The sequence below is a fragment of the Antechinus flavipes genome, chromosome 3, assembly GCF_016432865.1.
Source record: "Antechinus flavipes isolate AdamAnt ecotype Samford, QLD, Australia chromosome 3, AdamAnt_v2, whole genome shotgun sequence".
Classification (NCBI taxonomy): domain Eukaryota; kingdom Metazoa; phylum Chordata; class Mammalia; order Dasyuromorphia; family Dasyuridae; genus Antechinus; species Antechinus flavipes.
The window spans coordinates 443,298,405-443,317,128 of record NC_067400.1 but is presented as its reverse complement, the minus strand read 5'-3'; the positions used below and the strand labels follow the sequence as shown (position 1 = coordinate 443,317,128).

Sequence of the window (18,724 nt, the reverse complement as noted above, 5' to 3'; positions counted from 1 at the left end):
TTTCCTTTTTGGTCTGATTTTTCTTGTGCAGCATGATAATTGTGGAAATATAATATGTTTAACATATATTGGATTACTTGCCATTTAGGGGAGGGGGTGAGGGAAAGGGAGGGAAAAAATTTGAACACAAGGTTTGGCAAGGGTGAATATTGAAAATTATCTGTGCATATGTTTTGAAAATAAAAAAACTTTAATTAAAAAATATTTGAATGAGAAGCAGTTCCTGTAAGTCTGAGAATGTTAAAGCTTTTTAGATTGGCTCTCTGTACAATGCAGACAAATCCAGCCAGTGCTTTACAGAACAAGATTTTGGACTATCCATTCAGTTCTTAAGATATTATAATGATAGCAAAGGAGAGCTCATAGCAAAACTCCTCAGGTGGCTGACTGGGCAATGCAAACAAAAAGAGCTGGCTTCTCATTCAACTGAGTTCTTCATTGTCCAGAAAGATCCAAGTCTTTTAAGATCACAAAACAAATGGGAAGCCTGTCCTCTCTTTTTTCCTTCTAAAACCTGAGGGGGCAGTGGAGAGTAACTTTTCCAGCATGATCCCTGTCTTTTTTATTCAGTTAATATGACAAAGAATGACTGGTAGCCTACTACAAACATAGCAGCTGAAACTTTTCTGCCTACTTATTCTCCTTCTTGCTTCTTAACTTTTTAAAATAATTATAGATTTTTATTTTTCCAAATACATGCAAAGATAGTTTTCAATCTTCACCCTTGCAAAACCTTGTGTTCCAAATTTTTCTCCTCTCCTCCCTCCCTTCTCCCCTAGACAGCAAGTAATTCAATATAAGTTGAACGGGTGCAATTCTTGTAAACATTTCCACATTTATTATGCTGCATAAGAAAGATCGGATTAAAAGGGGGGAAAAAGAAAAAGAAAAAACAAGCAAGCAAACAGCAACAGAAAAGGTGAAAATACTATGTTGTGATCCATATTCAGTTTCTGTATTCCTCTCTCTGGATCTTACTTCTTAACTTTGCTTTATTATAGCTGTTTCCTCTACTGGCTGGTTTCTTCACTGTTTATGCCTCAAGCCAGAAGTTCATAGTATCTCCCTTGTGAAGTAAACCTAATGAAATCCACCTGTCAGTTATGAGAACCATAATGTTTATTTAATTTTCATTATCTTCAGCATTCTTTGATTTACCACCTTGTCATTTCTAATCTCTTAAACATAAAAAGCAATCACATGTAAAAGCTGAGAAACCATACAGTGCCCTATAGCTTGGGTCATTTTTTTACCCACCAAAAATTTTTCCCAATCCATTTATGTGAAGGGATAGTTCTCTGTCCTTCCTATCAATCTGTATGGATGTTGTCAAATTTTCATACACACAAGTTCTTTTCTCTGACCCATTTCAGTAGCCTAGCTATTCATATATGAAAAGGGTAACACCTTACACTAGAAAACTAATAGAATGTTTCATTATTTTAGATTAGGGTTCTACAGCTTTTTTGTGTCATACACTCTTGTGCAAATGTGGTGAAACTTATCAGTTCCATCTCAGAATGATGCTATCAAATACATAGAATTATAAATGATACTGATAATTTTGAAATAAAAATGTAATTTTTCCCCCCATATAAATTTACAGACCCCATCTGAATTGTACCCACAGATCCCATTTATGGATCCCAGGTTAACAACATCTGCTCTAAATGATCTCTTGCAAAAAGAATAATTGTTTATATGCCAATAAATTAAGATAGAAATGCAAAGAGTTGAATTAAGTAATCATTGTGGCATTGATGTTTAAAGGTATTCTAAGGTAATGACTATAGTGTATTAGGGTAGCCATGAGAAAACTGAAGTTTCTTCCTCTACCATTGTTTATATGTAATTTGGACAAAAACAGAGGTGTAAAAGAAAAGTAGAAATGTATGGAGAAGTAGGTAATTAAAGCAAATAAACAAAATACTCAAGTGCAAAGGTTGTCACACTGAAGAAAATGTGCCTGCTGAGTACAAATGATATATTTTCCTCATACCATTGCAACAATCAGTGAAATTTAGCTTGCTGGATTTAATGAGGTCCCCAATTGAGTGTCCTCTGGAGGCCATTTGTTTGTCTAGAAAGAAAGATTTGTGGCATTTAATTGAGATGCTTTTCTATATTGGGAGTGGAGAGAATGCTTTTAGAATAAGAATTCCCAAATATAGTGCAGAATTTCCTACTGATCTGTATTGAGTTTCATAACATGAAGCTTAATGTATGAGATAGAAAGTTGTCCTTGAAGCCAGAAAAATCTGAGTTCAAGTCCAATCTCTGACATATATTGAATGTGTGATTCTTTACCTAGGGGTTCCTTTTGCCAAAGAAATTACAGGTCAGGCTCCTATCTAGTTCTTCATCATATTTTATTTATAAGAAACAATTTACCTGAAAAGGTTTTAAAAGTAACATTTCATGTCATTAAAAAGAAACAAAATGAATGGGGTTGATAAGAAACAAGTGGCTTCTATCTAGGGAGACGCTCACAAGGGAATCTTACCTTAGCAAGGCTTTTTGTTTTAAATGGAAAATGGTCCCTTAGAGCAGCTAAGTAAATTCTTTATTCTGCATTCTGACACAAAATACAGACAACCTCCTTACTCCCCCAAACAACCTGTTATACTATTGACAAACTGAACTTCCATGGTGGTGTCCAGGAAAAAAAAATTAAGTCCAAAAATAAATGAAGAAAAAGCTATTTCTGTATGACAGGAAATAAACACTTTAGCAAGGAATAAGCCAGCACATATGTTTGCAGGCAGCAAGCTTTTAGCATGAGGACTTGATTGGCTATTAGTGAGGTAAGTTTCAACCTTGCTTTTTTTTTTATCCTTAATTCTGTCCAGCCTAGTATAGACCAAATATATACTGAGAGGGGAAGATGTCCTCAACTATAATGCAGTATACTTTGAAACTAATTGTACTTGGGAACAGTTAGGATAGAGCACACAAGTCAGGAGGACCTGAGTCCAAATGCAGCCTTAGACACTTATTAGAAACTTAGACACTGTTGTATGATTCTGGGCAAGTCACTTAACTTCAATTGCCTGAAAGAAAGAAAAAAGAAAATAGGTGGCCTTGGTATTTTTTGACACTCAAGGGTCATTTGTAAATAAGTTACTTAAGAGCTGTTATTGATAATATTATTTATTTGGTCTGTCCCTCCCTCTGGGAATATTTTCCCTTCTCCCCTTTGTCTCTTGAAAGTTTTAATTTCTTTTGACTTAGATCAGATGCTACTTTTCCTGACCTCTCTAGCTATTAATGTTTTCTCTTTATCTCACAGATATCTTGTGTCAATCTTGTATGTATCTGTTTATGTGCATGTTGTTGTCTGGCTGTATTAGACTATGAGGGTAAAGACTTTCTTCTGTGCTTAGCACATATAATAGGTGCTTAAAAATGCTTTTTGATTGAAATTAATTTCCTTCACATAGTTAGTAGTTTCCTAAGACTTTGACCCAATCTATTTTTGCTTCCAAGATTAATCCTGTCCATTGTGTCAGATTTTTCTGTTTCCTGTTTGTTTTATGTATGTTTATTATCTATTCTATTATGTATGCCTATATATATATATTGTACACAGTTGTGGGGAAGATTATATGCATAAAGTAATGAAATTGATTTGTCTGAGCAGATCAACTCAACAATAAAATCATCTTATTAATAGCTTTATCTTATGCATATAGAATGCATTGACTTCTTAAATATCTGCTTTAATAATTACATGGGGTTTAACAAAAAGTATATTTAAAGGATGGGATAAGGACTAAACCTATAATTTCATTAATATAGAAAATCCCTCAAAAGGAAGCTCCTGCTGCCATTCCAGATTTGTAGCTTTTCCACAACTTAGAATCTTGCTAAACTTTTTTGACAGTACAGTTTTTTAAAGAACTAAATAAATTTTTTTTTAGAAAATATTCAGTCCCAAATGCTATTCTTGCCTCCAGCCATCTTCTCTCCATTGAAAAGGCTAACAATATAGTAACTTACTTATATATGAAGTAATATAAACATATTTCATATTAACCATGTTGCTAAAAAAAAAAAAAACAGTAAAATAAAGTAGGGAAAAAATGCTTCAATCTGCACTCAGAGTTCCTCAATTCTATCTCTGGAAGTGGGTAGCATTTTTTATTTAGTCTTTTGAAATTGTCTTAGAGCACAGTATTAACAAGAATAACCTATATCACAGATGATTATTGCTTCATTATTGTTATTACTATGTACAGTGTTCTAATTATGCTCACTCCACTTTATATCAGCTCATGTAAGTCTTCCTAAGTTTTTTGTAACCATTCCCTTCCTCACAGCTTACAATACAATAGTATTTCATCACGATTATAAGCCACAACTCATTCAGCCATTTCTTAGTTAATGGGCTTCAGTGTTCAATTCTTTGTCCCCACAAAAAGAGCTGCTATAAGTATTTTTGTACATGTGGATCTTTTTCTTTTTCTTTTGATCTTTTTGGGATATAGACCTAGTGTTGGTATTGCTGGGTCAAAGAGTGCACATAGTTTTATAGTCTTTTGGGAATAGTTCCAAATTGTTTTCCAGAATGGTTGAACCATTGGAGCTTAAGGATCTTAAAGATTTACATGGAGATTGGGTGATTTGTCCCAGGCCACATAGTTAGTATGTGTGAGAATTAGGACTTGAATCAAGGTCAACTGCATGAGCCTATCCTTCTGTTTGAAATGATATATAAAACAAAGCTGGTAATAGTTTACTACTGATATGAATGGAAATATTTTTATTTAAATATGTAGTTTTATGAGATTATGCTGGTCATTTAGTTTTACAAGAATCTTCATTATAGCCTAAATTATAGAGGTTGTAATTTCAACCATGTAAGTTGTAATACAAGCCATTCAAGTGTGGCTTATAAATCCTTTTGAACATTGCAAACACATCTTAGCTTTGTAATGCTGCGCATATATATATGTATATGTATATACTTTATCTATACTGCATATATCCCAAGTATTGAATTGATTGAACTGCATAAAGAAGGAAAAAAATACTGTGACATTCATAGTTATTAGGTGAATTATTTAATCGTTTCTTCTACTTCTTAAAATAATTAACATTTATTTGAAAGGATAGAGGTAGATGAAATTCTCTTGGATGGCATATTTTGGGTCCCTAGATTTGTTTTTGTAATTGTTACATATATATTCAGCCTTTTTATTTAAAAATAAGAGACTCTCACAACTGGAAGTGGCTTTTATTGAAAATATACTTTCCTTTGTGATTTTGGAAACCTTTTATTAAGGTTGCACGAAATGCTTTCAATCAGAGAAATGAAGACTATCTCACTACTTGCTTACTGTTTAAGGACCGAGTCAAGTAGAAAATAAATACCAAGGGCAGTGGTGGGGGACAGAAGGAAAATATAAGAAAAGGAGTAACCTAACTTGTAGGCCATGCAAATTAAACATGGCTGGGTCAGACTGGCGGTGTGGTATTTGTACCAGTTTCTGTGAAACTTTCAAGAAATGTGGTAGCAGTCGTGCTCTGGTCATGGTTACAGTGAAATGATAATGTTCAGGCATTTTTCACTTATGTCCTAGTCTTCATGAATTCATTTTGGATTTTCTTAACAAATGGAGTGGTTTGCCATTTCTTTTCCAGTTCATTTTAGAAGAAATTGAGATGAACAGGGAGAAGGGACTTATAGGGTCACACAGCTTATAAGTAGCTGAGGCCAGATATGAACACAGAAAAATGAGTCTTCTTGACTCCAGGTCCACTGGAGCCACCTGGCTGCTCTATGTGAATGATGTGCACTAGTGAAATGATAATTAAATTTAAAAGTTAGATAATGATATGGATTTTGTTAATATATAAATTGAGCCTGTTTCTTTAACTTCAACTTTTGTTTTCACAAAAACAATTGAAATAAAACATAGTCTAATTGGTGGAATTTGGGAATTGTATCGCTAATTACAAACTAGGACATTTTGAAATATAGCCCCCTTTTTATAACTAGTAAAATCAAGATAGTTTGATAGTTGCAACTTTTCCCAACTAGAAAAGGATATTTTGATGCAATTTTGTCCAGAAATTAATTTGGCCAAATAGTGGGCTTATTTATACAACTAGTTTCTCTCTTTAATTTCCTCAGTAGATTTTGAAGATTAATTTGAAGATCAATTGGCATGCTTAGTAAGAGTTTTAATTAATCATCTGTTAAGTTTTTTTTTTTTTTGAGAAATATGTTATTGTTAATCACAAAGTATTCATCACCGTTTCTAATTTAGTATAGTAGTCAAAGGACTGAGGGAATAGAGCTTGTTTTGTGCAGGCATTTCTGCCATTAATTTTCTTCTCAGAAAATAACTTTTTCACTTTTGAAATTTGTTTTTTTCTTGGGTTTGGAAAGAAAACTAGAATTCTATGCATTTGTCCTGAAACTCTGTATGCATACCCAATATTTAAATCAGAGTTGTGAAGTGTGGTACTTGCAGAATTTTTTTTTGGTGTCACTGCTACATGGTCATTGTTGAGGCTACTTTTCTCTAAGATCTCCTAATAATGAAAAGTTTCTTGTTGTAAATGATAATGAACAAAGTCTAATATTAAAAAAAATCAGTTTAATTTTTAAAAGCATGGGCAAATCTCTCTCTCTTTCTCCTCTTCCTCCTCCTCACTTTCCTCTCTTTCCATCTTCCTCTCCTCTTTTCCTTCTCTCTCTCTCTTTCTCTCTCCCCTCTCCCCTCTCTCCATTTCTCCCTCTCCTTCCTCTTCTTTCTCTCTTTCTTCCTCTCTACATTCCATGTTTTCATCCAAGAATCTGCTACTGTACCTGCCTTTAGGTGAGTGACTACCTCAGAATCATTTGCACAGTGTTCAGAGTTCAGAGGCCTGGCACCATTAAGTGTTTGGTCCTGCCTATATGTGCTGCTTTGCTTAGGTCTGCAGTAGCACAGCAGGAGCTTCTGTATGTCACAGATGGCAAGTTTGGATGAGAATGTTGGGTCAAAGATGTGCCACGTGTTCAAAGAGTGATAGAGTCATGAAGTTAAGCTTTTTCTGCGTCTCACCTCTTTGCTGCATTTAGGACGGCATGCAACCTGCCTCAGGTCACTTCTGCAAAGCTAACTTAGCTTGTTCATTAGGAACCAGTAGCTGTTCAACATTGTTCATGTGGGGACTTTAGGCTTTTTGCATTCATTGAATGTGTACCATCAGTGTAGGATGCATTTTAGTGTCTTGTGCATAACCAACTGAGCATGTCAACAACTCAGGTGTTAGTTTGAAGGAAGGCTTTGGGATGTCCATTCTTGCATTGTGTTTTTGTTTTTGTTTTGTTTTTTTTGCACTTGGTACTTGTTTTGCACCAGGATTGGAGAATCCAGTAAATGTAAGTTATAAAAATCAGTCATTACATGGTAAAAGGTAGGGCAGTTCCATTTTTGAAGTCATATTCCTCAGCTAATAGAAGTCTTTTGTTCTATAAAAATTGCCCTTTTCAATTGCAGCTATAATACTTTGCCAAGCAGAAGAACTCTGAAAAATTCAAGATTAGTGAGTAAAAAAGATGATGTTCACGTGTGTATCATGTGTTTACGTGCCATCATGAATTACCAGGTATGTATTCTTATTTCAGGAACTATTGATAGATTTGTTTGTTCCCTATCCTCCACCACTACCCAAAGGTCCTCTTGACCATTTTCGACAAATTGAACCTAAAGCATATTTCAGTTTTCTTCTTTATATTATTATGTTTTTCCATTTTAAATGTTCCCAAATTTTCAATACAATATTATGGTCAGAAAGAAAATTCTAATGACTTAGAAACTTTAAATTTGGTCTACTACTAATCTGGGGAAGGGACAAAGGAACATTTTTTTCTCTATAAATATAAATTAATTTTTCTTGTCTCCAATTTTATCCATTAAAGACAGCGTTATTGTCAGAACATAAGCAGCCATTGCATGAAGGCATCCTGAGGAAATTTAGGGAGATAAAATAGCTGTGACTAAAAATTAGCTATGATGTCATTAGCTGCTTATGTGACCCTTAGTTATAACCCTTAATATCCTTTTGTCTTCATTTCCCTATGCATACAATAATGATGATCAAAGCACTTTATTATTATTACTATAAAGATGATTATAAGATGAAATGGTATAGCCTGTGACTATAACTTAGTTAGTGGTGACTTCCCAGTCCTCCAGCTTATTCTGTGATTTAACCAGAATTTTATTAATCATTCATATTTTATAGAAGTTACAAAAAGCTTACAGAAATTACAAAAGTTGTCACATCCAGTGTTTAGATGTTCTGGTAATGGTTTCCATGGAAACTGAGTAGGCTTTACAATTTTTAATTTTTTTTTTAAATAAACATTTGGCAACTTCCAAACTGAACTGAAAATGTTCTGTTTTTTGTTGATTTCAGTATGGCTTCAATATGGTCATGTCACATCCACACGCTGTTAATGAAATTGCACTAAGTTTGAACAACAAAAACCCCAGGTAAGGTAATTCTATAATGTATAAGACTAGTAAAAATTAAGTCATAATCTTAAACTCTGTTTGGTCTAGTTAGATTATGGAGTCTGCCTATCTCTCTCTCTCTCTGGAATTAAACATGATGATGTAGGTTTAAGAATTTTTATTATATCAGTTTCTTATAGCATAGATAAATGGTAACACTTTTCATTTTTAGGTCTCATTAGCTTTCATTGCTTAGTAGGCCTGCCTTCTATTATCTTCATCTTCATGTCTATTGGATGAAGTGGGGATATCTAAAAATGTATTAGTGGTAGAATCTTTGGAACCTCTACTTGATACTTCTTGATATAGGTATTCACTCAAATGGGAATATTTTTATAGAAAAAGTACTCCCTTCCTCGTGTTATATAACCTTGAGACCTGTGGTCTTTGATATCAGGGTTATTACAAGAAAGTCTACATGGAATAATTTTTATTAGGGCTGCAAACTAGAACTATGTGTCTAAAAGCCTTGAACCTTGAAAAGAAAAAAAAAGGTATGTTCTTTTAGTTTGTTTTCAAAGCATGTGTGTATATATTTGTATCAGTGTGTATAATTTTGTATATAGGTGTGTATTCATCTATATATATATGCATATATATCACTATATGCTTAAACTATCTATGATCTCATTGCTATAGGTATTCCTTCCACCAGTGCATGTGTGCATGTATATATACTATTGTAAAGAGGCAGCGTAACATAAGTGACCTAACATAACATAAAAGCAAAGAAAATCTTGGTTCAAGTTTCTCCTTTGACATATACTGGCTACATATCATGGGCTAATAATTCAACTTGATATTGCTTTTGGCAATTCTTTGAAACACTAAATAGTAGAGAAGATGCTGTTATGCATCAGTAGAGAGGACAACTCCACATTCTGTATAGAAATGAAGTCCCAGATTCAATCCCCATTCTCATCATTACGTATGTTATCTTGCAATGCATGTATACGTCTTGTTCTTATGTGTGTATAATTCATGTGAGTGTGTTCTTAAATCACAGATTATCTCCAGAAGAGTCTCTTTATTATCTACTTCAAAGTTGCCCCATGGTAATTAGTATTCCAGTAGAATGTTTTATGTCTCCTAATTATATTTTATTTTTGTCAGTTTTCTAAAGATAGATAGATAACCACATACCTAAGAAGTAGTGGACCCTCTAAAAATTTAATTTAAAATGAGGTTCTCTCCAATTGGATCACCATGTTTTATTTCAAGTGAGGGAAGCTCTGGGAGTTGGCAGATTGACTTTTTTGGTTTGCATTAAAATGTACTGGTATATCCTTAGCCTCAGTGTCCCAAGCTCCCATTTGTTTTTGTTTAGCACTTTTTTATATCATTGGCTGTCACAAGGACTTTTGTCCGAATTGCTGTGTGGGAGCTTTTCTCTAAGGGATGCTATCTATTCCAGATTATATGTTGGCACCAAGAGCTGGCATAAGATATAACGCCCTTGTTGTATTTTACTTCAAAAGTTTAGAAAAGTTTCCCCAATTTTCCTTTCAATAATATTTTCAGATGTAGTTTTATTTTTGTTTCTGGGGACAAGGGAAAAATTTGTATATTAGCACAGCTGTTATTTGCTAGTTCCAAATCACCTACATAAGGAGGGAGAGTAAGCTTGTTACAAATTCACATTGTCACAGAGGGTTATTCAGAGCCATCTGTGAATGAGCACATTTGAAGCATGAGAGCATCTATTTAATTTGATTTTAAACTTTTTAGACAAATTAAATAGTTTTGATTATCTAGCATGGAGAAAATATGTAACCAATGATTTCTTTTCCAAATGTTTCCAAATTTCCTAATGCCATTCAGCTCATAATTTTTTTTTAAAAAGTCAAGCAGAACCATTATCATGCAACATTAAAGGTCGGGGGACAATGTCCTTATCCAGAATTTAATAGCTAATGTAACTCTTTCTCGATTTTTCATTAATACCTAATTTCGTTGTTAGTAAAATGGGGCAGACCTGTCAAATAGGTCATAAATTGCTACCTTAGACAAAGCATAGATAGAATTGTAAGCCAGTAAAAATTAAAAACATACTCAGAACATAGAAATGTATTTCAAATCACTGCATCCATTTTTTTTTAGGAGGATCCAATTAATCATGTTTTCATTGATTTTCGTTTTTTCTTTCTTGTTTTGACAGAACGAAAGCCCTTGTGTTAGAACTGTTGGCAGCTGTTTGTCTTGTAAGAGGAGGGCATGAAATCATTTTATCAGCATTTGATAACTTTAAAGAGGTAGGAAACTCCAAATTTGTGACATGGAATGTGCTTGCAGTAGTTCTTATAAATATGAACAATCTTAAACAGTTTATCTTTTTCCTTGTTCTGGATCCTAAAGAATGTGGCAGTTAAATTTTCCAGTATTCCTCAGCAGGAAAAAATGTCTTTGAGAAATGAATTTTTTTTTGGGGGGGGTTCCTAGTTTTAGACTTCAGACTGTGATTCAAAATGCTTGTATTATTAATTTGCATTCAGGTAGCATGAAAATGAGATACCCAATTTGATGTATGTGCTTTTCATTAGGACTTGTGTTTGGTGGCTTGTTCTATAAAATTTTATAAACCTTTTTCATCATTGCTACAATTATCAGCTAGTATTTAGCATGTGTGCTTTGGTATTGGACAAAATAAATAAACACAGGCCCTGATTTTAGGAGCTTCTAATTTAAAACAGGTGATCTTGTCATAGGCAAAGCATAACCAAGTAGGTATATATAAGCAAGAATAGAGACTAGAGAAATAGCTCAATGCCTAAAACTTCATACCAAGAATGATCATCTTGGGAAGTAACTGCAGGTAAAAGTAGCATTTCCCTGCACTGGAAGTTGATCTCATCTTGGACCTTACTTCCTTGCCTAGATTAAGCCTCAAGGTCCTCTTGTTTGTCCTCATATGAATGAATGAGCATTTACTAAGCACATTATACGGTATGTGACAGTCACTGAGCTTAAGTCTGGACACAGATACTAACTAGAAGTCATTATATTCAGGATATTTACAATCTAATAGGAGAAGACAGAACATAGATAGAAACCAGAAAGTTGGGGAGAAGAGGTGTGCATAATTTGGAAATGCCTTGAAAATGGCATGGAGCCCTGGTTCTGATCAGGATAAGGTGAAAGCCCCCTTCTGAGAACCCAAAATCCCAGCAACCATGTTTCTACATTCTAAGAGCAATCAAGCATTTGTTAGCACCTGTTGAGTATCTGAGTATTGAGGTCCTAGCAAAATGTAACACTAAAGGAAAGCCTCTTCCAGTCCTGGCAAAGATTGTCTTCTGTATCAGACTGCATCATCCTCAAGTAGACATTCAGTACTCCAGGCCAGAATGGGTAGAATCTTACTGTGTTTAAGAGTCTTAAAAAGAGCTTTCTTTCTTTCTTTCTTTTTGCTAAATCTAGCAGTTCTCTTTTTTAATAATCTAGAGTGCTTCCAGAACAGTGTTCGCTGACTTTTTGGAGTGCTAACCTAGCCCTCATTTGGGGGCACAGTATTCCTTGCTGAGTCTTTGCTGACCCGACTGGCATATATGGGCTGTCCAGAAAGTCTTAGAGTGATTTTGCTGTTTAATAACTTCAAAAGTATAAATGCTAGAAACTTTGAAAAACAAGATTTGAAAGGTTATATAAAATTTCAAAATACTGATATGATTATTACAATTTAACATGACTGCCTTGTACTATGTATTGCTCTTGACAATTTTCAAACTTTGTAAAAAAAACTTTCACCAGTGGGACAGGTAGATGGTGCAGGGCATAGAACACTGACACTGAGGTCAGGAAGACCTTAGTTCAATCTGGTCTCAGACACACTCCCTAGCTGTGTGGCCCTGGGCAAGTCACTTAACCCAATTGCCTCAGCAAAAAGCAAAACAAAAAACAATAACAGACTTTCAAACCAGTGGCTGCTCAAGGATTGAAAGAATTTGCATTTGTAATCGTTGCTTTAAAATCATCCAAATAACAAGGTTTAAGTGAATATGTGACTGTTTTGATGTTGCCTCACAAGAAAAAGGCAAATGGAGATACATCAAGTGACTATGGTAGCCAAACAAGAGGACCTCTTCTATTGATCCATTGGTCTGAGAAAGTGCCATCTAGAAACTATCACAGCCAAATGATATATAATGAAAGAGTCATCCATCTTTTTGAAACTAAAAATTCATTCTTCAAAAATTCAGAAAATTGACCAGTATAAATAAATTTGAATAATTAAACTTTCAAAAATTGCAGGATTTTTTCCTTTTCTTTCTTTTTTTGTAAACTTGTAGAGATTATACTTGTTATTAAAGCTGAAAATTGCATGAAGACTTTTGGGACACCCTGTGTTTATACAAAACAATTTACTTGTCAAGTGAGTTTGTAATGCTCGTAATGACCACTGTAATGATTGTTTATGTTGGAAAAAATGAGACCAAGGCTAATTTTTTTTTCACTGAATCTTATCATTATCTCTGATTTGTTACACATTGTTATGTGGTGGAGGTGGGGTGGGTGTGTGTGTGTGTGTGTGTGTGTGTGTGTGTGTGTGTGTGTGTTTAAACACAGATCTTTAGAGTCTTTTAGTCCCTGCAGTCAGATTAGAGAAGGTCTACTCTCCCTTTCTTATTCCTCCCCCATCACCACCACCACTTTCCCCTTCATTCTTATCTAGCTATTTATTGGTATAGCTTCTTTTCTCATATTTGATGAAGCTTTTCCCAGTATTAGGAAAAGATCAATATTGTACATTGGGATTCTCTGGGAATTATAACATAATTTGACTCAGGAATCAGAAAATACTTTTTTTTCCTTTTTCTGTCTTTATTATATTCTTATTTGTATTACTGAAACCCAGTCTTTCAATTCATTTATATTTTTTCCTAGTATTTTTTTATGTCTTTTTTTTTCTTTTTTCACAGAGACAATTGGACTTAAGTGACTTGCCCAGAGTCACACAGCTAGGAAGTGTTAAATGTTGTATTAAGATTTGAACTCATATCCTCCTGACTTCAGGGCCAGCACTCTTATCTACTGCACCATCTAGCTGCCCCTTTCTTATGTCTTAAGTTAGTTTTTAGTGCTAAAGTTTTAGGGCATGTGGCTCTAAATATGTGGTGCTGTTTTTGTGGAGAATTTCTGAGTCACTAACATGATTTTAGTGATGGATTTACAGCAGGACTGCTTCTAAATCACAGTCCCATTTATGTCAGAGTCACTTCTCTTAGTTTTAGTTATTCCTGTGTGTACTGGGGTGCCTTCAGCCTTCACAGTGTTTTTAAAAAAACAAACATATATGCATATCACTGTGGAACACATCAGCCTTGCCCCACAGTCTTATCTTTTTCCTTTCAATCAGTTATTTTTGTAGGATTAAAAAAAAAGTAACGTTCAGTTCATGCTATATGAGAAAATGTTATCATTTAAGTTCCACTGTCAAGATATATCTTAGATAGACTGGGAAAGAACAAAAAAGCATATTAACTTCTAAAGATGAACAGTGCCTCTTAGTAAAGAAAAATTTTTTTGCAAAATTGACAAGTTGTGCATAAGATATTGAACTTTAAGCTACTGGCACTATTCTTTCTGCTAAATAGGTTTTACTGGATGTTCATAGTTTTGTGCAGAATCTGACTTACTCTTGGGGTAATTGGGTATTTGTTAGATGATCAATAGGGTATTTTTCAGAGAGAATAGGAGCCCTCCTGCATCTAGATACTAGGCCTAGTTTCCTTTCCCTTTTTCCTAATAAGCATTTCACCATCTTTATTTTGGACAGTTCAACCTAATTAACTTTGTGGTTTGTTTAAAACTATCACAAGAAATACAAAATTGGTACCTAGATAAATTTATTTGAAACATTCCTAAAGATCACAGTTCATTCCAGCTTGAATGGTTGTGATTTTAATTTTGGTTGTACATGGGCAGATATTCCAATTGGTGTAGTCAATGGTAACTGGTTGCCATGTTGGAGATTACATCAAAGAGACCAGGCATGAAGACTAAGCAGAACTATCTCTCCTCCTCCCCTCTCTTCTCTCTCCCCTTCCTCTTTTCCTTCTCCCTCTCCCTTCTGATTACACCCACCCCCCCAGGACAAACTGATTAGGAGTATTAGATTTAAAGTTGAGAAGACCTGGATTTAAATCCTACTGCTGACCCTTACTAGCTATGTGACTATGAATAAGTAATTTTTGCCATGCCCAAAATTTAACCCTTATTTTTCTCAACTTCCAGTTGGGGAAAATAATCCTGACTGGGTTTTTGTGAGGCTCAAATGATATTATATAAAGCATATGGACAATTTTAACATTCAATGTAAGTACTAGGTATGACTAAAATTATATTTATATTATTTTGACTAAGGATAAAATTTATATTTTTGCAAAACTCAGTTTCTTTAATGAAGAAAGAAGACAAAGCAATTAACAAGGCTATCAGCCTGATTATGTGATTCTTATCTTCCTAAAAGTAATATATTTATTAAAAATGGAATGTATCTAGGACCCAGGACAGCCCTTGAAATGGGTCAGATTGGATGCTGTGAGCCTAATGATTTACTTTATTAATCATCTCATCTGAATGGAAGCACATACAGCTGGCTTTAATAGTCATTCATTGAGAGCTGAGTGTCATTGTCTTTTTTTTTTTTTTACTGAAAACTTGTAATATTATTTATTTTATTTTTTCATTTTCTCTCTCTCTCCATATATATATATATATATATATACATAAATATAGATTTATTTATAAATCTATACATTTCCTAATTATATATACTGCTCTATGGGCATGAAAAGAATTGTTTACATAATAAGCTTTTCCCTTTTTTGGAAAGTTTCTGATCTTATTTCATTTGACCCTCATCAGACCATGGTAGGTAGGTAGAGATTCTTATCCACATTATCACTGATGAAGAAACTGAAACCCAAAATTGTTGTGATACTTTTTTCCCCCAAAATATCAGAAAGAACTAAATTTTTATACCTGTAGTCCTTTGTTTTGTTTACAAGGCTGTATTTCCTCCAGATAGGCATTCTGTAACCTTTTTCAAATAATAATAATTAAGTGTAAGCAAAATACTTTACATATGTTATCCCATTTGAGTCTAACATCAACACTTTGGAGAAGACTTATTATGCCCATTTTGCAAATAAAGAGACTGAGGCTACAAGCATAAGTGATGTCATTTGCATCACACAGCTGGTAAGGATTTGAGACAAGATTCAAATTTTGGTTTTAAGCCAAGCACTGAATTTACTATGGCATTTAGTGATCTCAATATGTCAACATGATGTCAACAAATCTAATGATATGTCTGTTTCCACTAATTATCAACATAAATGCAAAAATAACTGAATTTTTCTTTCTATGCTACACAGATTTGAGATCAAATTCTGGTGAAATTAAAAGATATCTCAAAACTTCTTCCTTCATAGCTTTCATTTAGCTCTTAGGTTGTCACCGGAATCAATTTTGCCCCATTATCATAGAGTTTTTCCAACCTAGAAACTGTCCTTGTCTTGCTGTTTCCCAGCAATCAGCAATCTAGACATGACTGTCTAGATAGTCATGATAATCCCACTTCTTTCTAAAACAGCTCAGCCAGAAGTAATGATGTCACTTAGTGCTTTGAGTTTATAATTGTTTCTATTTCCTTCTCTCTGCATATCCCCCATTTAGCCTATCCTAGTTTCTTCCCCTTATCAGTAGAAAAACCTCACATCTTGTCTTTTCCTACTTTTCCTATAGTCTGGGTGGTGGTGGGGATAATGAAAATCGAAGTGAGGAAAAATCATTTAGAGCTTGATGGCCATGACATCAAATTGGCTTCAGTGACATCACTGGATTGTCCAGATTGCTTGGGGAAGCACCTGGAATTGATCAGGATGTAGTACAATTGTAATTGTGATCCTTTGGTTCCAGAAGGCTAACATCCAGCCTTAAAGTAAAGTGACCAAGATTGGTTTTTAAAGACTCCTCTTCCTCCTTCTTCAGATCTGTGACTAGAAACAGTGAAAAACTTGTGAAATGTCTGCCATGGTCACCGTTTTCCAGCCGTGGTACCTCTCACAAGGGGCCCCTGCTTCTTTCTATAGAGGTATTTCTTTGGGAATACCTACATGGTTTGCCATTTGGGCATCAGAAACCACTTGTGCTACACTTTCTTAACTGGATTTCAGAAGTCCTGTAAGGCTTTATTAGCAATAGACCAAATTGGGCAGGAGAGGGAGCAGATATTGTGGTTTGGTCCCTACCTCCCTCTGAGTGTAATCCCACCTAATCCAATCTCTCTAATGTTTCAGGATAGAAGGATTATATATTTGGCACAGAACAGTCCTGCCAGCTGCTTCACGATCATCAAAGACTTTCAATAGGAAGAGAATGAAAAATAATTTTCACGTGCTTTTATAGAATTTTTTTAGTTTAGGGATTCACATTCTCAAAACCGCATCATATACCTGTTCATTCATGCATTTGTCTCAATAAGAGAAAACTGTGCATCCCTGTATCTGCCGTCAATTTGGATCTTATTAGACTGGTTTATTGTCTAACTAAACCAGACCTACCACTTGGGTAGCTTCTAAGGAGGCTTTTATTGATTCCTATCTAGTTTCCCCCCTTATCTGGCCAGAACTTTTATAATTTTTCTTCTGATCTCTGTTCTTTCTTTCTTTGCCTTTTACTCAGTCTCCAAATCTTTTTATCTACTTTATCCTCCCTCATGTTTTACAAAGTAACTACTCAGCAAACATAGCATTTGGGATATTTCTCTTAATGTTTAAGTCTTAATGTTTGACTTTTAGGTGGCAAAGGTATCTGTTTTTAAGTGAATGTATGTAGTACAAAAGACTTCACTTTTTAACGTATTATCAAGCAAGATTCATGAATAATATACAAATCTATGTATACAGATCTATGAAGGGAATTAATTGTTATTCATATAAGAAAAAATAGAAGATAAGACTTTCAACCCTTTGCCATTGTATTTAAGAACTAGGAAATAGTTTCAGTGATTGAGATGATGAATTCGTATTTGCATTGTATAGTAATGTGCTTTATATGATTTAATTACACAGTGTGGAGTCTGAATTGGACTATTCATAGTTTTTTTTCAAAACAATAATAGACAATTCCATGGAAGGGAGTGCCAGGGGCAGAGGTAAATAGAAATAAAGGGCTCCATTGTGCTTTATCTGTTCAGCTCTAGAGCAAGTCTCCTTGTGACATTTCTCAAAATATACCACTCACAGGCCCCCAAGGGGTAAACTCTTTTTGCAAACTTGCCATAGGAAAACCTGAAGTATATGATAGCAGTCCTAGGAGGCTGTTCCATTGAGATATTTAGTACATTCTTCAAACATAGAATCTAGCTCTCATACTATTGGATGTGACTATAACCTTCTAGTAACAGCAACAAAACAAGCAATGACCAAAAAAAAGGTTATAGGAGGTCATTTACCCAGAGTTTGTAAGTGTCGCCTTTAAAGACTTTTAAAATGTTTGTTTTCTGCTATTTTATGGGCATAGGAAATTTGTGATGAGAATGCATTCTGTTAATGCAGATCAACAGCTGGTCTTCAACTTTATAGTTTTATAGGGCTACATACTACATAAGTAATAAGAAGTTAACCAACTTGCTTAGAGTCCACATTTTTTGTTAAATCAGTCATTTAATAAGCATTTATTTAGTGCCTACTGTGTGCCAGGTCCAAGTCTAAGTGTTGTGGTTTCATATGGAAAGAATGAATTCCTCCTGTCTAGGCGCTTACATTCTAATGGAAAAGTCAAGTACTTATGTGTTTCACCTCCATACCCACACAATAAATAGGAAAAGGGAAAAGAACACATGTAAATAAATACAAAGTAGTTTAAGAAAAAAAGTAATTGTGGAGGGAGGTTATTGGTATAGAGGGAGCAAGAAAAACTTGGAAGCAATAAATGGTATTTGAATTCCATCTTTTTTTTTCTAGTTATGCAAATCAAAGTATACATACATACATATATATACACACACATAAACTGTTATGGCAATAAGTTATAGAATCTTATAAATTTTAAAATTTAATTTTAGTTATTAACTTAGTTTCTAGTGATCTCAACTAGTTTTTGAATTGCATATTAAAGGAAATTGTGTGAGGTAGAGGGGTAGAGGGAAGGAAGGACATCCTAGGCTTGGGATTGGCCAATGAAAAGTGTCAGAGCTATTACTTGAA

General features: G+C 34.3%; 1 protein-coding gene across 8 annotated transcripts in view; it reads left to right on the top strand.

The window, feature by feature from the left end:
* Window positions 1-18,724, top strand: part of FMNL2 (formin like 2) — a 355,622-nt gene that overhangs the window by 271,700 nt on the left and 65,198 nt on the right. For 6 of the 8 annotated variants that reach the window (XM_051986395.1, XM_051986390.1, XM_051986392.1 and 3 more), the window contains exons 7-9: window positions 7,494-7,602; window positions 8,416-8,492; window positions 10,672-10,765. In XM_051986395.1, the coding sequence (XP_051842355.1) occupies window positions 7,494-7,602; window positions 8,416-8,492; window positions 10,672-10,765 (280 nt within the window). Of the gene's footprint in view, window positions 1-6,802; window positions 6,828-7,493; window positions 7,603-8,415; window positions 8,493-10,671; window positions 10,766-18,724 lie in introns of all 8 variants that reach the window. The other 2 variants (XM_051986398.1, XM_051986397.1) reach the window with 1 other exon arrangement.